The 21,151-nt window shown below is 40.1% G+C and overlaps 3 protein-coding genes across 5 annotated transcripts; 2 read left to right on the top strand and 1 right to left on the bottom strand.

The window, feature by feature from the left end:
- Positions 1 to 432: 432 nt before the first annotated feature.
- pabpn1 (poly(A) binding protein, nuclear 1) lies at positions 433 to 12,970 on the top strand. Of its 3 annotated transcripts, none has more exons than XM_023950076.2 (7): positions 433 to 935; positions 3,847 to 3,955; positions 6,016 to 6,083; positions 6,393 to 6,499; positions 6,688 to 6,775; positions 6,887 to 7,038; positions 12,275 to 12,970. In XM_023950076.2, the coding sequence occupies exons 1-7, from the start codon at positions 801 to 803 to the stop codon at positions 12,468 to 12,470; spliced, it is 855 nt and encodes a 284-aa protein (XP_023805844.1). In that variant the 5' UTR covers positions 433 to 800; the 3' UTR covers positions 12,471 to 12,970. The 3 variants fall into 3 exon arrangements, with proteins under 3 accessions (XP_023805844.1, XP_023805845.1, XP_023805846.1); XM_023950077.2 differs by having other exon boundaries at positions 11,319 to 12,970; XM_023950078.2 differs by lacking the exon at positions 433 to 935 and adding an exon at positions 1,150 to 1,368.
- Positions 12,971 to 14,259: 1,289 nt separating this feature from the next.
- On the bottom strand, positions 14,260 to 16,519 carry ngdn (neuroguidin, EIF4E binding protein). The gene is made up of 11 exons (XM_004080952.5): positions 16,424 to 16,519; positions 16,111 to 16,170; positions 15,915 to 15,986; positions 15,655 to 15,792; positions 15,486 to 15,570; positions 15,358 to 15,410; positions 15,168 to 15,282; positions 14,918 to 15,092; positions 14,604 to 14,757; positions 14,471 to 14,534; positions 14,260 to 14,392 (listed from the first exon to the last, which is right to left on the bottom strand). Exons 1-11 carry the CDS (start codon positions 16,442 to 16,444, stop codon positions 14,373 to 14,375), a joined length of 957 nt encoding a protein of 318 aa, XP_004081000.1. The 5' UTR covers positions 16,445 to 16,519; the 3' UTR covers positions 14,260 to 14,372.
- A 663-nt stretch (positions 16,520 to 17,182) lies between these two features.
- On the top strand, positions 17,183 to 20,106 carry cebp1 (CCAAT/enhancer binding protein (C/EBP) 1). Its single transcript, XM_004080951.5, has 3 exons — positions 17,183 to 17,312; positions 18,770 to 19,063; positions 19,148 to 20,106. The coding sequence occupies exons 1-3, from the start codon at positions 17,241 to 17,243 to the stop codon at positions 19,451 to 19,453; spliced, it is 672 nt and encodes a 223-aa protein (XP_004080999.2). The 5' UTR covers positions 17,183 to 17,240; the 3' UTR covers positions 19,454 to 20,106.
- The last annotated feature ends 1,045 nt before the right edge of the window (positions 20,107 to 21,151 follow it).

The following is a 21,151-nucleotide window of genomic DNA, read 5'->3' as shown; positions in this document are numbered from 1 at the left end:
CAAATAGACTGCGCTTTGAAAGGTTTAGGAAAGTGGAATTCTTTTGGCACACTCACTGCACTTTGTCAGATTTTACGTATTCAGAAAATATTTTAAACCTTCTAATACTGGTGTATTTTTACTAAAAGATGCATGTTGGACACCATACACACACTGAAACTTAAATTTGTACTGAATTGTGTACAATATTGTGAAACAAGTGCAGCTGACAGGAACATCCATGTGAGTATGGTTTTCTTTCTGAATTGGTTTTACTAGTTTCAATGGAACTGCCATGGCTGTGATTGATGGAAATATAGTCCAATCAAATCCAAACAAAGCTATTCGCAAACCGGAAAATCCTGCTCGATCATCCAATAAGAACTTGTCATGCGCCGAAAGGGGTGGTCTAAGATCTCATACTGACCAATAGGATGTGGCGTTTTACGCCTGCAGTGATACATGACTCCGCCCCTGGCTTCCATTTCTGAACTGAGGAGACGGCGCCGCTCTAGCTTATAGTCCTCGCTTTTTATATACACACTTAGCTAAAACTAGGTTCTTTATTGTAAATTTCGACTTTTCCAAAGGTAGCAAGAGTAGTGTACTTTTTTTTTTAATTTGGCGTTCCGTGCTGTCTGAGTTGTGACTAGCTCTTAAGCCACAATTTTTATTATCCGTTTTAACTTTACTAAGCGGCGCTTTCCGCCGTTTTTTTCGGTTTTCTTTTCGCCGCCCCGCTCACTACCCCCTTGCGTGTGAGTAGGGGCCTGCAACGTTGGTTTAGCCACGAGGCACGTCGGTACAGTAGAAACAGAACGATGGCGGAGTTTGGTAACGGTCTGGCAGATGAATCTTTACTAGATTCAGACTCCGGACATCCCGAGCTGGAGGACCCGGGTGTCGGCGACGAAGAGCCCGGTTTAGAAGAAGGAGAGGCCGCTATTGAAGATCCGGTAAGTGAAGGGCATTGTTTCAGCGAGGAGACCACCAACAGATTTCAGAGGGAAAATCACGAGTTGAGGAAAATGCATTTTCCCCCTCACAAACTCCCTCACATTTCTTGAGTCACATGCCGTGGACGTGTCTGTTACCGCCAGGTCGGCATTAACCGCCATTGTGGTTCACGCAGTGCAGTAGACTTGGGTGGTGACATGCGTGGTGTCCGCTGCCATCTTGGCGCAAGAGCAACGCCAGTTTCTCTGCGCTAGTGAGCGGTTGGGGGGAGAGTAGGAAGAAGGGGGGGTTTCCTCGTCGCGCAAAGGAAGAAAAAAAGGGGGAAAATGCGAGACGGATATTCAGGAGAGCTTTAGGGGCGAGCGTTGGACAGGCCGCCGCCATTAGCCGCTGCTGTTCTACATCATTTTTTTAAGAAGCCGAGCATCGACGGTAACGTTGTGTTTTTATTGTCTTTATGACTGCCCGCCAGCCCCCTGCTTGCAGCTCGAGCGCCGGCGCGTGCCCCTGCAAATGACCTAGCTGTAGCAGGCTAGCATTAGCATTGTGTGCAGGACCTATATTGACCAGTCGAAGCTCGCAGCCGTCATCGCCGGTCACGGGATAAACTGCGGCACTGCATCTTAACCGCTGTCAGCCGGCACCCCATTCATCGTAGCATCGCAATTTCAGATTGACCATCAAGCTAGTACTAGTATAGTAGCAGTCGGTACGGCTAGGGGCGGATATCGTTCAGTTGACCCCCATTTTTTCGTTCATTTAGGTGAAACGCACGACAGGGCGATGGGGGGGTTGCAGCACACTCTCGCATATTTTTGCGCGTTTTAATCGTGGGTATTCCAAGGTAATTAATTGCACGTGCAGGTGCGGTAGTCTGGTGGTGAGCGGAGCGCGTGTACTAACGCAGAAGATGAGGATCGAGTCTGCGGTACTTGCGGGGCTGGGTTTGCATCTTCGCTGTTATCCTAGAGCTGTGAGGAGGAGGCGGGAGGGAAAGAGCTGCTCTTAATATGCGACAAAAAAAATCAGTCATGGTCTGTCTGTGAGCGAAATTACTGATATTACATGCCCTTGAATTATCTTTTTAACGTTTGTTTTCCTCAATTGTCTAAAGCTCTGACTGGTGACTCCTAATATTATTTGATGCTGTTCACTGCTGTGTCTTGGTATTGATGTGGCTTAAAAATAAAATGACATAGTTTGTGTGGTAGCTGCAAAGCCCACTATCAGTGTAGCATTTATAGCTGAAGGAATAGCCCTGGGTTAAACTGGGAGAACTCCTGCTGCACTGCACCACCACCAGAGCCTCTGCATATACAAATGACAAAATCATGTCTCACCTAGGATTTTATACCATGAAACAAAATATTATAAAGACTTACTTGTTGTAAACATAGCCATTTGCACCCCTTTTAATGCTCCAAATGATTTCATATATAAAGTCTTAAAATTAGCAGCAACTATTTTATTTTTCTTAAAAACAGACAATTTCAAAAGTTTTACTTGACTAATTTTAGGATGGACTCCAAAACAATTATGCTTTCTGTGTTTTTATGGCCTTTCTGTCAAAATTGAGGTCTTTCTTGTATTAAAAAAAATTCTGTGAATTTCTTAATACTAATCCTTGGGAATCAGAAGCGAAAGAGCGAATTTGAGTCAGAGAAAGCATTGAGTGGACAACAAGCTCCCTGCTTTGCTCCATTCTGATGCATTCACTTGCAAATAGATCCGTGTACGTCTGTTTTCCTCGTCTGAGCTGGTATTTGGCTGAAAACTGTACAGCGGGTTGCTCGCCATGTTTGTTGCACCAGTAATGTTTGGTTGGGGGTGTGGAGATCTGTAAGCTAGTTGGAGAGAGTAAACAGATTAATGATGGGAAGTGGGGGCTCTACTACTGTGAGCCAAATTTCTAATAAACTACTGTCTCTCTGCCGCAACTATATCCTGGAAAAGGATGGTTTTTGTTTTTATGGCTAAAAACTGCATAATCTCGATGAAGACCACTTGGAACTCTTTTACAAAAGATGATCAAAGTGGGACTTTAAAATGGAATTAAATTAAATGCTTGATGTCATTGTGACATGTGAACTGCTTTTAGATTAAGCACAAGATATAATTGACAAACAAGTTTCTGCTTTCCAGTTTAAGTAAATGACTTTAAGGAAAAGCTGGTATATGAATTGGTAATATTTAACTCCCTGGAACCAGTCAACTGAGAAACAATAAAATATTAAGGGGGAAAATAACCATCATCGTTATTCCTGGCCACCTAATGGCAATAACTCAAGACTCGGCAGCATTTCACCACTGAGAAGAACTAAGAGTCAGGTTAGACGGAGTAGAAGCAGAGCACAGACCCTGGAAGTCTGAAGTCCTTATGGTAGCTTTTTTCCGCTCAAAGAAGAGAAAATTGGCATAGTGAGTAAAATCAGATTGCATTGCTGCAAAGTTGGATGCCACCAGATGCAACAACACAGAAACCAAGACTGTTGAATAAATAAATGAAAACAAAACAAAGAACTGGAAGAAGACGTTTTAAATTTTTGGTTGGACTTTTTACATTTTTTTTCCCTTTGCTCTCCTTTAATGATTTCTTTTTTTCTTAGAAGCTCTAGCTATTCAATAGTGTACACTAACTACATTTATATTTTTCCAAAATAATAGACGTTTTTGAAATTGTTAGATCTAAAGAACTTGTTGTTAGATAAAACTAGCCTAAATATTCTGTTATTGGAAAATAAATTCTAATCAGTGCAATACAAAAGTAATAGGTGGAAGTCTGTCAAATTCGTAAAACATACATTTTTTTTGCAGAGATTTGTTTGTGCTGCTGCTCTGTGTCACTTTCTAGTAGACCACTGACCCAATGTTGATGTTAAAGCTGCACTGTAACTTGTGTTCTGTTTGCAGGAGCTGGAGGCGATTAAAGCACGGGTGCGAGAGATGGAGGAAGAGGCAGAGAAGCTGAAGGAACTACAGAACGAAGTGGAAAAACAGATGAATCTCAGCCCCCCACCAGGTACAGGCCTTTAAACTGGGACACATTTGGTGACACACGAGACCATCCATTAAACACATTTTCATACTGAAATAAATGCATCACCAGCGTGTCCATTCAGAGGCAACTGATGAACAGCAATTTAAGGAAAAAATCACCTGTGCTAAACTGTGGTGTTAACTACCATGTGACTGAAACTGTGGGTGCTCCCAACCTTTGTGCTGGTGCACCAAGCAAAGTGCGCCCTACATTGGCCTGGCGCCCTCTCTCGTTCTTTCCACTTTAAGCGTGTTACAGTCGAATACAGTTTAAATTCTGCTTTGGCTGAACAATAGTTATTGGATGTATTATACAGCATGGTCTATGCCTATAAAAGAAGCAGGTTTTTGTGTTTTTACATAGACATTTTTAGCAACATGATGGGGCAGGTGGGTAAACGGATAAAAAAAAAATAACTTAACCCCAAACACTTCGTTTAGATGTTGATCTTTACTCCCTGTGCAAGTATAGAATAGGAAAAAGATGAGACTGGGTTATTTTCATGACACTATTTGTATAAATATTTTTTATAATCAAATGTAGTTTAAAAGAAATTCAGCATGTATTTAATTTGATTCAACATTTAAACCCAATTTTGAGGTCATTTGAAATCAAATTAATTCAGCAATTTGACTGTGATGGTCTGCTCAACTAAATACAAAGTTCAAATTAATCCTAATTTAGAAAAAAATAACAAGTAATGAAATCCAAAAGTCAAATATTCTTTAACAATTGTATTTGTCGTATAATGTAATACTGTACAATTTATTTATGTCTTTACTGTACGTTGGACCTATGTTTAGTTTAGATTTCTGTCTTTGTGAGAGCAGATTAGCATAAATGAACACGTTTAGTTTTAGATTAGAATTTGATCAAATGATGTATATTTGAATCATGTTAGGAAGAAAATCAAGTGAACTTTTGAACTAGTTGTTGTAATTTGCCTGTGAAATCCAGTGCTATTCACCGGTTCCATAAATGTTCATCTACAACATCTAAACGAATTTTGATTGTGAACCAACCTTTTGGGTTGTGATTAACTCAGAATCCAGCCCTAAAGTTGGGCGGGTTTGTCGTGCAGCAACACCATCTTGTTTTTTGTTGTCTCTCACATAGCATTAGAGAACATCAAGGCAGTGGTAGTGCTGCTGTGTTACATTTTCTTACATCTTAAATTAAAAATAGATGGATATAAACTTTATTAATCTCCCAAAGGAGAAATTCAGGTGTCTGGCAGCAAAACACATACAACCACACACAATAAACAGTAAAATGACAGTTCAAAAGGTGTAAAATCAAATAGTTAAAGACTACAGAGACCCGTCTTCATGGCCTTTGGGTTATTTCTTACAGCAATTAAGGAAACCAAAACAGATGAATGGATACGAGCGATTGTAATCCGCCTTTTTTGGAGGGAAAACATTCAGTTATGATCCTCCAGACTACTACTACTTCCATCAGCACCCTGGAGTCTGGTTATCCAGCCTTAGTCAGCCTTAGTTGGGACCAAAACTTTAAGTGTTCTTAAAACGGAAACGCCATAAATCAGCATAGAATTAAGATGTGCAAGACAGATTAGGGCTCATGGGAAAATGGCTGTGGTATAAGTCCTTAAGCAGCTCACGCTGTCTGTTGTTCTGCCTTTTCCTAACTTTAACCTAAATTTCATCACATCATTGATTGTACTGTGTATTTTGTGTAGCAATGGATGGATATGCAAGTTCCCTCAGAGTACTAATAAAGTACTCTCTATCTATCTATCCATCAGTGGTTGAGAATGTCCTCCCCTTTAAGTGTCAAAGCAGTCATGCATACATCCACTAATGTTGCCCATTTGTTTTCCATCACAAACTATTTCCCTCATAGGAACCAAAAACAACATAGTCTTTTGGTATAACATGCACTGCTTTTGGAACTTCAACAATATTCTTGTATCTTCAACTTTGGATACACATGGCTGACTTGAAGCTAGTTAAGAGGTTGGCGATTAAAGTATGAAAACATTAAACATTTGTATATTTAATTGTTCTTTTTCTTTGTAGTTGGCCCTGTCATCATGTCCATCGAGGAAAAGATGGAGGCAGACGGCAGATCTATTTATGTTGGCAATGTGAGTCACTGTCTTCATTTATAGACTGCTCTGTGAATACCTGGTATTGCTAAGAGGTGCTGCACTTTATTGTGATGGTTCAATGTCTTTGCATAAAATAAGAACTTAGGGTCGCATGAACTACAACAAGGTGTTGATGTTGAGAGTTGGCTCTTTTTGTTTAGCTGGCCCAAAGCAGTCCAGTCATGAGATACTTATCCACTAACACAATACTGTAATGTGCTGCATCTACAACAAGAGTAAAGTTTGGGTCTGAATGCATGTGCTCATGTATCTAGAATTGACCTTTTTTTCTATGCATTGCTTTAGGTGGACTATGGTGCCACAGCAGAAGAACTTGAGGCACATTTCCATGGCTGTGGTTCAGTAAACAGAGTCACCATCCTATGTGACAAATACACAGGGCATCCCAAAGGGTATTAAACTATATTGTTGCACCATTTTCAGGCACTGTATGTGGGTAGATGCATATTAAGATGAAATGGGTCATGAAAAATAAATCCTTTTTATAAGTAGTAGTTAATACAAATACGGTTAAATAACTTTGACCTTTTCTAAGTGTTGTAAAACACGTCTTTATAAGATTGGTTGTTCTGTTCTACAGGTTTGCTTATATTGAGTTTGCAGACAAAGAATCTGTTAGGACGGCCATGGCCTTGGATGAGTCCCTTTTCAGAGGCAGGCAGATAAAGGTAAGAGGTTTCACACATGGCCAGTCCTGCTTAAATAAAGAGGGATTTCCTCTCAGAAATGCATCTTAAACGTAATTTGCGTGATTCAAAAATTATTTCTTTTCTTCTTAGGTGGGAGCCAAGAGAACAAACAGACCAGGCATCAGCACCACAGACCGCGGTTTCCCACGGGCTCGGTTCAGGTCACGGGGAGGCAATTTCTCCTCACGTGCACGCTACTACAGTGGATACACCCCACCCAGAGGCAGAGGACGGGCCTTCAGGTGAGCAGACGCCACTCATTTTCAGGACATACCACCCCTCGCCATCCCATTCACCCTTTTAATTGATGACGTAGGGGGGATAGCAACTACAGTTACAGTGAATTTTACACCAAATTAAAAATCATTTAATAATTGCTAAAGTGTAGCAGTGGTTGGAAAAACATTTTTATTGAGCCTCTTGACGATGAGTGTGAAGGTAGCAAACAAGATTCCTTTCAAAATAGAATAGCTTTAATGTAAAACATGAAAATACCGGTAGTGCTTGAAAGAGTATAGGGAATCAAATGCAGACATATTAAAAACAGCTCCTTTTACTGCTTATTGGGAAGTTACCTTTTGCTTTGTCTAAGAAAGATATTAGAGAACATTAACTAAAAGTCAGATCCTTTCCACTGCAGCATCAGTCACAGGAAAACAGTAATAAATCTAGCCTGATTAGAGAAGGTAAACATATGAGCAACAAACAAACCACTTTGCTAAGACAGAAGTTATCAAAGAGATTGGTTTGGATGTTTTCAGGCATAAATAATTTAAACCATAGAGAATAAAGAGATCGGTTTTATTTTCCAGTCAATGACATTAGTTAGGCAATTCATACATCAGTTACCTATTTGTCCAGTTAAACAGGATGCGAAACTTCATCCTTTTGACATAGTGTGGCTGAAAACTTCATAGAAAATCAGAATAAAGGCCCGTACACACCGGGACGAATATTCGCCAGGCATTTTTCGCCACGTTTTTTGTGTTCACACCCAGGCGATTTTCGCTGACGATGAGCCGAGTGAACATACAATTTCATTCCCTGACATTAGATGGCGCTTAATGTAAACAGAAATACTCCTGTACACAAGGTGGCGCTGCGCAACTTTACGCTTCTTAAAGTTGCTTTTCGCTCAGAAGAAGAGAGGAAGTATTTACGCGCTTGTCAGAATCACACAAAGAAAACATGAATATTTCAAGCACCAGTTGCTCCAACTGGTGCTTGAAATATTTTAGATTTAGAATATTTATATTTTAGAATGTCCATCATTATTTCTTTGCGGCTGTGTAGATGCAACCCGGCGTCTATCTTCTTCGCTGGTATGTGTGCTCAGCAAGGCAGTTTTGTGTTTGAGCGCCCCCAAGTTGTGTTTTACTGTAACTTCAGAGGCTCCAGACACGTGTGCAAAAGCGCCGTTCTCATTGGTCGAATAGATTTCGACGCGGCGCGTCGAACCAAAAAAACGAACCCGAGGTGTTTTTTAAAAAGTGACGCTTTGACGCGTGGCGTTTTTTCGCGTCGGTGTGCACACTCACATTGGTGCCCTTTGTTTAGTCACGAGGCGTTAAACGTCGGCGAATATCGAGGGCAAAATTCGCCCCGGTGTGAACAGGCCTTTAAACAGGAAAAATGTTTTTCATCATAGTTGGAATAGAATAAATAAGGTAAGTGGAGGGAGAAGAAATCAAAGTTATAATTGTATTTATCCAAATGCACGTCTCAAAGTGGTTTTTAGAGTACTATGCTAAAAAAGCTAATAGTACGGTGGTGCATTATGGTTCCTTGGACTCGTGTTTTCCCCAGAAAATATCAGTATTCATTTACATAGATTGAATTTAGACAGCACACCTGTTGAACTGTGGGGGCTGAGAACTTCACTGCATGCACATCAGATCTTTCTTTCCCCCAGCCTGTATGTGCCTGCACAAAAAAAACGAGCTTGTCTTTGTGTTGGTGCTAAACCTGCCTGTGCCAGTAGAGGGATACCAGAGATTAGCCTGCACCCTTTATCCTTCTTTCAGTGTTCTAACAAGATCTGCTTCCCATGATTCCTGCAGCTGTGCCACCTGACAGTAGCATCTGCAGCTCAACCTCATTAGAGATGTGATTAGAATCTACCACTGCTATGTGACAGGGTAGTTGTGGAGTTTTGATTGACAGTTTTTGTCTTGCCAAAATATTTAGTGTGAAAAAGCCTGCCGGAGTTCAAAGAATGCCCTGGAAAACTGAAGTTCCTTTGCATCACTTGAGAGCTTTGGGGTCTTTGCTGTCATTTGAACATTTTGAAGGACTCAGGAATGCTCACATTTTACCTTCTTTATTTTTCCTACATTCAGTTAAGTTATTCTATTTATGCCACAGCTGGAAGTTTCATTGATATGTAGAGAAATACTCTGCATCACAGCCTTGATATTTGTTGCTGATTTGTTCTGATGTAGCTATCCAAATAGTTTTGTTCTGTTTTTTAATTACTTTTTGCGTGTTGCATATTAATACATTGAATCAACATTGTCCTAATCTAATCAAGGTCAGTTTCTGTTAGCAGTTGCGCCTGAGCAGAGCAGTCCTGTCAGCCGAGCTGCTTTGCAGGAAAAGGGAGTCAATGACATTGAGAGAAACTTGGTATCTGAATATATATCAGTTTCACAGACTACTTATGGAAGGAAGCTGATGTGGAGTCAAAGTAATAAATAAAAAAAAGCGTGGGCTCCAAAGCGACTCTAAAGTACTGCAAATGACAATGAATGGAAGTTTTCTTTCATTTAACAAAGATTTGTTTTGCTTCGTTTATGTCAAACTTGTTCAGTTTTGACTAAACTCACTTGATTTGCATTAATAACTGCAGTGTTTTCAATGGTGTCTGTTAATCTGCATAAAATTCACCCACAGAGACGCTGCATGCAGAGCTTTTTCTGTTGAATTGACCCTGATGACTTCTTGGGGAGGAGCAGGAATTCATCACTAGTCTATGTAGGACTTCACTGTGGGACAGAATCGGGGTGAAATTTAGTCCACATTTCACTGCAGTCTTCTCTTTGGAAAATCATCCAATCTTTGTGCAGGCTTGGGAACGTTTCAGTTTTTTCTGTCATTAGCTTTGATTTAAAAAGAAATGAATAAAAAAGGAGGTGTGGCGATTTGATCCATATCATAATTTGTGGTTGATTTTTCGATTTAATGATCTAAAATTGATTCAGGACATGTTTAGCTCAAACTTCAGCCAGTGTGACTCCGATAAATACCTGCTACTGAACAGAGCAGCAGAAGTTTTCTAGATTCCCTGGACAAACAAGTAAACAAGACGTAATGGCAAATCCATTCACACCCTAGATTCCTAAAGTTCATATGTTAAAAATATGTCTGCTGTGTTGCACTTGGTCATTTTTACGTTATAGTAAAAGAAACCTACAGGCCAAATGGGATTTTCCAAGATCAATATAATCAATTTATTTCATTTGGAAACAATTTTATAATTGTATAGGTCGATTTGACTAACGAATTGACCCAGATCGATCTGGATGGATCTTAGGAATATAAATCATTTTATTAAATAATCGTTGCACCTTTAAAAAAAAAAAGAATCTTTTAACGTGAAACTTTATTTTTGATGGATCGTCACATCCATCTTCTCCGTTGGCCGTTTCCCAAGTCTGTGTGAAAGCAAAGATGTTGAAATGAGCTGGTAGAAGAGTAAACTTTGTTCTTTTTGTTTCTTGTGTAATGTTTCCTTGCATGAAAGCAACGCGCAGCGCCTCCATCTTTGAATTCCGTTCCAGCTTTCACTCCCAGAAACGAGGTTTCATTACTGCAGCCTGACCTCAGCATCTCACCTTCAAACTGTCGGGACGACAGCGTCCACTGTGACCTTTTTGTGTTGCCACTGAGTGATGCACATGTGTGTGTGTGTGTGTATGTGGGTGGGGGGGAGCAGAAGCTGTCTTTGATTTATCTTCTCCCGCCGCTAAATTCTGACTGTGTGTGACTGAGTCCTCAGTGTGTGTTGGGTTTCCTTGTGTGTGTGTGTGGGGGGGGGGGGGGGGGGGGGGGGTGCATGTGTGGTGCTGTTTGTCCTCAAGGTCTTCTTCCACAGTGACGCCCCCACCCCCAGAGGCGGCTCTCGCATTGAGACAGAGAGAGAGAAAGAGGGAGGGTGCCTTTGCTGTCCCCTCACATCCACACACACACACTAATCTGTTGATCTGAAATTTAAACACTTTCCTCTCTGAAAAGCTGCTTTCAGCTTCTTTCACCGCTTGAGTCTGACTATTTTCCACATTGGTTTGTTCAAAAAAAAAAAAAAAAACAACTTCATGCAATCTCTTGACCCACGAGAGAACTGTTACTGATTTTGCTATATCCACCTACTTTGTCCCTATTCAGATTACTCCTGGGATTAAATTCAACCCGTCCCTCAAGTCACACCCCTCCACATTTAGAGATTATATCACACCAGGAAATTGGTGTCCATATTCAAGCCAAACAGAAAAAAACTCACCCTCTTTTTCTCTCTCTTTTCCAGGGGCCGAGGGCGAACAACATCGTGGTATTCCCCTTACTAAACACCCCCCCATACCCCCTCCCACCCCCAAATACTCCCTTACTATCAACCCCTTTCCTCATCTTTGTTCCATTAAAAATAAACACACATGCACACACAATGTGGTTCTCCCCTCTCCCCCCCCCAACAATAAAAGAAGAAACCCACAGACGAGAGGAAAAAAAAGACAAAAAAAAGTGTGGGGGGGGGTGCCGGACGATGGCGTCTGGCCGTGCAGTGAGGTTGTGTGAGAGCGTGTGTGTACAGGTTGGTGCGATCACCCCTGGTAAGGTATACGTTGGCCATTGGGAGGGGTACAGTGGCTGTTTTGTTTTTTTGTTTTGTTTTTGTTTTGAAGGGAGGGGTGGGGGGGGGAGAGACAAAAAGAAAGATGACATCTCAGGCTGCAGATGTGTCTCCTTTGGTCTGGCTGTGACCTCCTGCTTTCACACCATCACCAACACAGCCCACCCACTCACCCTCCACTACTGTCAAAAGGAAGGTAGAAAAAAGAGGGAGGGATGAATTTCTGTTGTTCTCATGGAGTGTACAAATGTCCACTAGCCGTGGAGTATTGTTGTTGTTTGTAGTATTTCATTACCTCCACCCTCGTGTGTCTGCTGTTGTGTGCCTCTCTCTCCCCCCGCCCTCCTTTACTGCTTATTCCCTTTTTTTTTTTGGCTTTCCAGGCCAAATGATTTATTTTTTGTTCTTTTATTTTGAAAAATATTGGAAGTTTTTTTTTTCTTCCCACCACCATTGCATCCTGCAGCTCATCAGGTCATCCTGCAGCTCCACCTCTTTTTCTTTGACAGAGTTTGCTCCTCCATGTTTGCCCCCACCCCTCCCTCTTACCCCTTGTGCACCTTGTCTCCAGTCTCTCCACCCCCCCGCCCCCCTCCTCTCTCTGTATATTAGACCACTTCTTGTCGTTTCAGGTTTCAGGACCAGTGGAGGCTGACAACTCCTCCCCAGGTGGCGCCGGCCCCCCCCACTGTCTCAGCAGCATCTCTCTCTCTCTCTGCTCCCACTATGCACACTCACCCCATCCTGTCGGTGTGGGGGGGTGGGGGTGGGGGTCAGAGCGACCACAGGCCTGCTGCAGGAGGCATTTACTACAACAGCAAACGCTGACGCTTTTAGTCCTTTACATACTTTGAATCTCTCCTACACACAAACACACACACTCTTGCGCACACACACCCACACAACAGCACACACATACTGCAGTGGCACGTAACCGGTTGCCAACCCAACACACCATTTAAACGGCTGAAACAAAGCTTGAGTGTCAGGCAAGTTTGCGTGAGTGAGGAAGGCAGGAGCAGGGATGGGGGTGATCTTTGGGGTGTGCAGCACTAACCTGGAGGCCCCCCCTTTCTCTGACTACGCAGAGTGCAGAAAGACTGAACTAACAGCAGTGATCAATAATTCAAAGGAGTGGGCTGGAGCTGTTTTAGGATGGGGAAAGTCAGGGGGTGGGGTTTGAGCAGGTTTTTGTTTCTTTTCTTTTTTTTTTTTGTTTTTGAAAAGAGGGGGAGTGGGTTTGAAAAGATGTTTGCTTTTTTATTTTATTTTTAACCCATGAGTCTGTAATTAGAAAAAAAAAAAATAAAGACATTGTGTAAAAATAAGCCAGTCTGTGTGAGTTTCTCGAGTTCGCAGCAGTTAACTTTGACGTGTTTCACACGCGGATATAGAAATTCTTGTCCCCATAAAGCACGATTGTTTATAATTAACTGAGATTCTGAAAAACGGAAGAGCTAAAACCTTTTTTTAATAAATACTTAAATCCTTGCATGGATGTGAATTTTATAAGCAACATGCCAAAACCAGATTCACTCCTTGCTGGGTGGGCATGTGTGAAGCACTGTAGATGTCACCCAGGAAACTAACTACTGTTTTCGTGTGGTGGGTGCAGGAAGCCTCTTTAAGCTGGAGGTCCAGGTGTCTGCAACCTGAAGCTCTTTTTCCCCCCTCTTTGGCTCTTAAGAAAATTCAAACAATCTGAATAAATAAGTTTGTACGTTAGGGTTTGTTAATTATGTTTAGATTTTTGAAGTCGGGCGATCTTATATTAAAAGATACTATGTACCACTGCAGACATTACATGAAATCAAGAGAGCTTGTGTGCTTTACCGCTCCTCCAAAATGCTAGTCAAAGGTTTAATTCATTAGAATAAGATCAATCTCATATTCTGAATTTAGTCGCTGGTTCAAGGCAAAGTTTTGAATGTGTAGAAATGTTCATAGATTCAAAAGAATTTGATTCTAAACCAGTGGTGTCATGTTTCTGTTAGTGAAAGAAGAAACGGGATGAAGGCACACCAAAGACAATAGAAATGATCACATCTGACTTTGCTCTCTTTCATTTTTTAATTTAAATTAATCTGCTGCAACAGGGGTAATAAGACCCCCCCCCCCCCCCCCCCCGGGTCTTATTTGACACATGGTGTATTTTATTTTGAAAGAACCTTTTATTTAAGGTACCACTTTCAAAATTTGAATTGTTTTAACTATGAAACCATAAAACTTATTCAATTAATGCCAATATTTAACAGCAACTTTTTTTTTTATAAATGAATGGCCACAAGGCTTTTGCAGCTCTCTGGGTTTTGGTTGGTAAGAAACTGGATCAAACAGCTCTTACTAGTGTTACTGGTTGCAGACCCCTGCTGTAACCCATTTGGAAAAGATATTGCCCAATTTCTGCTCAAATTTTACCTTGAAAGGTGTTTCATCACAAATGCAAAAATGATCGATTTTTAGTTATTTTCCCCTTCAATAATCTAACTCAACATCATTTTGTTTCCCTTACAAAGATCTGGTATGCTTTGCCTGTGGGGCAATGAACACACTGAGCGAGGTGATGTTAGTAAACATTACTGCCCTCTAGTGGTGATGAAAACACATGACATACAAATAAAACTTCAAACGTTTATTTCACGATTCACTATGAAAAGCTGGTTTAAATTGATCCAGTCAAAGAATTGGAAGCTGTTATGAAAAGTCCTTGGTATTGAGACATCGCGGCGTCTATCTGTGCTTCTTGAAGGCTGCAGAAGAGAAAATTGTACATTTTAATTCCATAAGGAAGGCGTAATTGTGTCTTTTTTTTTTTATTAGACTTTCACCTTTTCTTTTAGTTTTCTTCTTCATGAGCTTCTTCTTTTTCTTTGGTCGCGAGCCGTCCCCATCCTAAGGAACAAACAAAAAAGTATAGTAAGTTTGGGTATAAGTTGGGAGGGGGGTGTATGAAGACCGCACCTGTCCGCCTTCACCGCCAGTCAAAGCCGTGATGTCTCCAAAGTGTGTGATCCTGCTCAGCTGGCCGGACATTCCCATCATGCCTCTCTTCTTGGAATTCCTATGACTCTTTGGCATGGTGAGGCGCACCATCATGGACTCTTCATAATTTTTCCTGTGCAGGACAAAGTATTTAGAAAGCTTCCAAAAAAAACTGGAGCTTACCCTTTAATGCTACACACCTAACAAGCTTTTCAATTATTATTAAAGGAGACAAGCTCGTGAAAACAGTTGTAGTTATGTGTCAGGATTGGATAAAGCAAACACTTGGGTACCTGTGGAGCTCCTCGTGGCTCTGCCGTTCGCTCTGGAAGTCGCGCTTCTCCCTGATCTCCTCTGGAGCGTCGCTGTACTGCTGCCGGAGCTCCTGGATCACAGAGCTCCTGAGGGCAGCTCGCCGCTGCCGCTCCATCTGGGCCTTCTTCTTGTCTGCCTCCGTCAAGTCACCGTCTACAAGAAGAAAGCATTCTTACGGCAAACCTAAACACACATTTAAACATTGTCACCGGGAGCAGCGGGTCTTACCATAATGCATCGGGGCAATCTTTGGAGGAACATATTTCTTGCTATGGGTGGCTGGTTTCTTCGCCGAAGATGCTTTGTCTTCATCTTCATCGTCAGAGTCCTCAGATTCACTTAACTAAATAAAACAATTAAAAATATGTTGTTTTTCATACAAAAAAAAAGTAGACAGTCCTGATTATGTGATATTTACCTTGCTTATGAGATTCTCAGGGTTGGGGCGCAGTTGCAACGGGTCATTTACCGCTAAAACCACCCAAAAATACGGCATTTTAATCAACCAACAACAAAGTCCACAAGCAGAATTATGTTAAAGTTTACCTAAACTGCCCGTCACGGCTGTGCGCACCAGTTTATCAATCTGGTATTTCAGCTTATGATCCAGAGGTCGCATCTTCTCCAGCACCTTCACAGAGAAAAGAAACAGATCCGATGCATGATGGGCTCTGTCCCTGACGACCAACACGAAGGAATCCTCAGTTCATCTTACTGTTCTGACTGTGACAATTCTGTCCAAGGCTTCACTTTCTTTGATTTTGCCTCCTGCTGTCTTGATGCTGATCAGGTGAGTCAGGTCCTGGAGGTAGAAGAGCATCAGCTGGTAGCGAAGGTCCAGGAAAGATAAACCCTGCACAGGGAGACAATACACAAAAAAAGTTTTCTTCACAACTTTAGTAAAACATTAAAAAAAAGTATTCTGGTTACTAAGAAAAGCTGATCATTAAAGAGGTTTGAAATATCCACACTCACCTTTGAGGTCTTAAACGCACCATCTTTGACTTTGGTGAGCAGTTCACGTACATATCTGGTGACAGAGGCTACCTAAAATAAAAGACTTTAAGTAAACTAAATGCATTCGGAATGAATAAAGTTATTAATAAACAAATTTATAGTCCTTTACAACAAAACACAAAACTACGAGAAATGTAAGGCAAATAAAAGATACCTGCTCCGTGAGAGTGTTCAGCAACTCGACTGCTTTAGGTAAATCTCTTTCGATTAAATCCTGTAAGAAAACGTATTTATCTGTCAGAACAAATTAAGTGTTTGTTTTTGTCTATAACCCACAAAACAAATCAATGCTAGCTGAGTAGCTTTAGCTAACTCCGGTTTGTAAACATCCCCAGTATTATTCCGTTTGATTTATGTTCCGTATGGGTATTTACAAAAAAATTATATATGTTACATACAAAAACGCCAACGTGTCTGCCAAGACAACTTAAATAATTATAAAAGAAAAACGTTTCAGTTGAACTCACGTTGTCTACCGTGGCAGCCATTTTAATTCCAGATAACTACGGAAACCAGTGTAGGACAAACTTAAAATTTTCGCGCGGAGAGTATTCCTAGCTTGTACTAGTAGATATAAATATCTCAAGCGAATATTCCTTTTGTACATTTGTTTAACAAACAATAAAACAATAATAGTGCAGTGTATTCAAAAGAATAAAAATATTTTTTTTAAATTTTGAAACCAATTCCTCTCTGCTATAAGTAGTTAACTTAAGTGTACCAGGAGTACAGTATGTCTATACTTAAAGTGAAGCAGTGTTTCTAAAGTTTACTTTTTAGATATTTTAAACTTAAAATGCTCCAATTTAGTCAGAATAAGTATTCAGTTAGTATTCTTACAACACTACTCAAAAGTATACTTGTACTCAAGTATACTTCATCAAATAAACTCCATGTGTATTCCTTTTTTCTAAGGGTCAACTATCTTTCTTTTTTTGAAATCACAATAAAAAAAAATCTTAAAACAAAAATGAAAAAGAATTTTTCCATCAATAGGAATTTAATTGAAGGGCATGTTGAATTTGCAAAAACGCCTTAAATGAAATCCTCTGATAGTGATCAGAGGAGCAGTCAGAGTTGGGAGCAAGGTTGTGACAGTTAGGTTTAAGCATTTCAACAGTTGTGATCCTGATCTTAGAAGGTCAGGAAGAGCTGAAAGTCATGACTACACCATCCTAATAAGGATGGCTGCTCAGGCTTTCGTGTGTTTGTGAGAAAGAGAGACAGAGAGGAAGTGATGGTGTGATAATCAGAGGGGTACCTGTCTATCTGTCTGTCAGTCCCATGTCCTTCTTGTCATTTTCAGTCAGAGCTTCTTCAGAGAACACAGGAGACTCTTTGGAGCAAAAAGCCATGGTGAGTCACATTTGAATCCTCCTAGAATTCAATTAAAGGAGTCCGAACCTAAGTGTAATTTATTGATTTCATTGATTTTTACTCAAACCAGGATGTTATCGATTTCATGTTTTTTAATAGAGGTGTAACCAATCATTTCGACAACGATTCGATTCATATCATAATTTGTGGTTGATGATAGGATTCATAGTCGGTTCATTTTGAACAATCCAATTTGATCTGATTCACTGATCCAAAACTTCAACCTCAGAGATAAATACCTGCTACTGAACAGTGCAGGGGAAGTTTCCCAGATTCCTTGTATGTCTTGCAAGATAATTAAGTGTAAATTAAATATGTGTACAAAAAAACATGTGAACAAGAATCAATGACAAATCCATTCACATTTTAGTTTCCCAAAGTTCAGTCCACTGTTGTTTTTCCACATAAAAAAATACAAACATTAATAGAACTTTTTAGCACACTGTATGGTCACGTCTTTGCTAAATTCAAAGTGTTCATTATGATTTATTATAAACTCTATTGAGGCGACAATTGTTGTAATATTGGGCTATATAAATCAAATTGAATTGGAGTGTTTCACCACATTGGACTGGAATAATACATTGATCATTTTTTGCTGCCGTCACGTGTGTTCTCCGCTGTGATGATGTTGGTTGTTTTTTATGACATAGTAAAATAAACCTACTGTACCTCAATCCAACTGGCATTTTCCACGATCGATTTTTGATGTTTTGCAATTTGAAACCATTTTTCACATTTTTTATTATTAACTCTTTCAAAGATTTTCTGTTTATCTTTTCCCTTTTTTCTGCGTTCTAATAACTCTAGATGTCCGATTCAAACTAGGTGTAAAGAAAAGTAAAAACAACTTCATAGCTCAGCTTGGCGTTTTAACAAGAAGCATTGGATGATATTTTTCCTTTTTCAACATGAATAATCCAACTTAAAAACATCGCACGAATCCAAAACACAATTTACATTTCTCCTAAAAATAGATAATTTCCAAACTATGTCATCCACGCTAAATAACTTTTGGCGTTACAATAACTACATCTAAAGGATTTCAGTGATAACATTATAGTCAGGGTTGACATACCAGGGTTCTGATGGCTTGTTTTAGTCTTTTTTAATGTTTCATAAAAAAAAGTTTCTTAATTTGTGGCTAATTTCAATTATTTATTGCAGAATTCTGATTTTAGACATCTGTAACATCACACTAGTCACCCACATTGATGAAGATTTTCAGTAAGAATTGCGTTACAGAGGATTTAGGGAATTCAAAGTGTGATGATGACAATAATATTTTGGACATGTACTTTAAAAGGTAAAATGGTACTAGATTAAAATAAATGACAAGAAATACTTCAAATATTATTGACATCTGAATTTATTGGGGTTAAAGGACTTGTGAGGCCCAAATTGAATTCATTTTTCTGCTTCCCAATGCCCCTCAGATGTCTGATTCCAGGGCGTCGTCTGTCATCCAGGAATGGGTCAGCTCGTACTCAGGCCCGGCCCACACATGCTCCCAAAGCTCCGTCACCCCCAGCCAAGCTGTGCCGACCAGCCAGATGTCCCAAATGGAAATGATGTCCTACAACCAGTCTCAAGGGATGTTGAGGGTTGATGACAGAATGGCTGAGCAGATGATGGGACTGCCCTATCTGTCCTATGGAACCACCTGCATCGGCAACACGCCGCATTTAGGGAGCTCCAACCAACACCAGAACCAGAGCAACTCTCAGCAGGTGGGGGCAGAAGATAAATGTGTGTGCCACTGTCACCCTCCTCGTCCTGCTCTAATTAACTTCATGAACCTGTGACCCCCCCAGGACTTCCCCTCCTGTCTAATGCCGTCTCTGCGGCCCCCAGTGACCAAAAGGAGCATCAGCAAGGACAGCGTGGAGTACCGGCTGAGACGGGAGAGGAACAACATCGCCGTGAGGAAGAGTCGGGACAAAGCCCGCAGGAGGATCCTGCTGACCCAGCAGAGAGCCCTGCAGCTGCAGGAGGAAAACCAAAAGCTGCAGATGAGGATAGGGCAGCTCACACAGGAGCTGGACACTCTGAAGCACATCCTGTCACAGCGCCACCTGCAGGGCAGTGAACAGGCAGCAACAGGGGAGTCCAGCATCTGAAATTTTACACATATTTTGTTTTTTTACATCATTGATTGGCCTTAGATTTAATTTCTTTAACACTTTAAGCATGCTGTAATTTTGCACAGACAGTTTTTTATATTGGTTTAACCCGTCAATTTACAATTCAGCAACTGCTGGTCTGAGAAGGAAACATTTTTAGTTAACTTCCAAATAATAATAAATGCATTCTTTGTTGTAAAATTATGTTTGCTCTAGCTGACTTTACAGCTTCTTATTACAAATTTGTAGTCAATGCAGTTCTGGTCAAGTGTTTACAGCATTAGGAAGAAAACAAAATTAGTCTTCTCATTTTAGGTCATTCCAAAAAATAAGAAACGTCTTACATTTTATGGGTTTAACCTAACATTAAAACCCACCTATGCTTCATTTCAGTTATTTATTGACAACTGCCTGAAGGAAACAGCCTCTCCAGACCTTTATTATCAGCACACTGGGCCTCAAAGAACAAAAGATGAATATCTTTAGACTGAATTTCACAGAAAATGCTCCATTGATGCAGTCTTTATCCTCTCTCAAAGACAAACATGTGCTAAGTTCTCTTATTGACATACACAAATGCAGATGTTGCATCATTTCATGTGAGTAAAGTAACCTTTTTTTAAATAAAACAAGAACCTATTTTTGTTTTGCATCTTTGCCAATTTCTTATACTGACATCCATGATTTATTTCTACTTTACAATTTCCCCCAATAAGTTATATTTTAAATATTTTTTGTGGCAATTCTTGACATCTATCTTCTAAGTAAAACTCCAGCTTACTTAAAAAAATAAATAAAAGATTTTTCCTTATATTTCTGTCACACAATAATTCCACAATGAACCTGAAACAGTCCAAAAAATTTAATTTTAGGTGATAAATTTGGTCTTTTTTTTTATCGGGGTTTGAGATCAAACTGTTTCTATGTTTTATAACAAAATATCAAACAGTTAGAGAAAAAAATGACAATGTTTAAATCCTAATACAATACAAAGACAAGGTCAGAACTATTTAAAAACAAAAAGGCTAAAAAAATAAGTAAAGCTCCACTAAACTGTACAATAATCCAAGGATTTATTCCAAGGTGCGTCACTATTTTGTGTCGTTATTCTTGTTATGATTCATTCAAATTTCAAAGCTAAGAACTTGTTCAAACTTTCATGCTCAATTTTGAAGGAAAACAATGCTAATTAGGGGGTCGGTTTAATTTCTGCAACACTGTAAACAGCTGGTATGATTGGAAAACTAACCGGTGAGTTCAGAGACTAAACAGTGTTAAGACAAACGCGTTTTTTTATTTTAATATTTCACCATTTCACAGAGTAATGCAGCCTTTAAAAGACATATAGAAAGCATCAAATGTGAGACTAATGTTGCATAAAAAAAACGAGAACAGAGCTTTTTCTGAAATACCATACATGGTAAAATATGCTGAATATCAATGTTTTAATATTCCAGTCTACTGTGTAAAGGTGGGAAGGATATGTTAAAACCGAGTGCAAAGAGTTTTGAGAAGCAGCTCTACTTTTAAACCATTTAAAACAAGCTGATCTAGCTTGACGGTGGATTTCTGAATTCTCAGTTTGCCACTCATTGTCTTCTTTAGAGGTTAAAGTCAGCCTTCTTGCTCAACCAGACTTACACAATTTCTGCTGAAATCGAAGCTTCTCTCTTTAAATAGGTGATCTGTCACCAA

Source organism: Oryzias latipes, chromosome 20, assembly GCF_053564925.1.
Source record: "Oryzias latipes strain Hd-rR chromosome 20, Olatipes_Hd-rR_3.1".
NCBI lineage: Eukaryota > Metazoa > Chordata > Actinopteri > Beloniformes > Adrianichthyidae > Oryzias > Oryzias latipes.
The sequence above is the reverse complement of the archived record's forward strand: the minus strand, read 5'-3'. Positions and strand labels throughout refer to the sequence as shown.

Excerpts from the sequence above, each read along its gene's own strand:
- pabpn1 (XM_023950076.2), top strand. The coding sequence starts at position 801 with ATGGCGGAGTTTGGTAACGGTCTGGCAGATGAATCTTTACTAGATTCA. Across the intron at positions 6,084-6,392 it reads GATCTATTTATGTTGGCAAT|GTGGACTATGGTGCCACAGC; the intron begins GTGAGTCACTGT and ends GCATTGCTTTAG. Across the intron at positions 6,776-6,886 it reads TCAGAGGCAGGCAGATAAAG|GTGGGAGCCAAGAGAACAAA; the intron begins GTAAGAGGTTTC and ends TTTTCTTCTTAG.
- cebp1 (XM_004080951.5), top strand. The coding sequence starts at position 17,241 with ATGTCCTTCTTGTCATTTTCAGTCAGAGCTTCTTCAGAGAACACAGGA. Across the intron at positions 17,313-18,769 it reads CTTTGGAGCAAAAAGCCATG|ATGTCTGATTCCAGGGCGTC; the intron begins GTGAGTCACATT and ends AATGCCCCTCAG. Across the intron at positions 19,064-19,147 it reads ACCAGAGCAACTCTCAGCAG|GACTTCCCCTCCTGTCTAAT; the intron begins GTGGGGGCAGAA and ends TGACCCCCCCAG.
- ngdn (XM_004080952.5), bottom strand. The coding sequence starts at position 16,444 with ATGGCTGCCACGGTAGACAAC. Across the intron at positions 16,171-16,423 it reads TGGCTGCCACGGTAGACAAC|GATTTAATCGAAAGAGATTT; the intron begins GTGAGTTCAACT and ends GTTTTCTTACAG. Across the intron at positions 14,393-14,470 it reads GAAGAAAACTAAAAGAAAAG|CCTTCAAGAAGCACAGATAG; the intron begins GTGAAAGTCTAA and ends TCTCTTCTGCAG.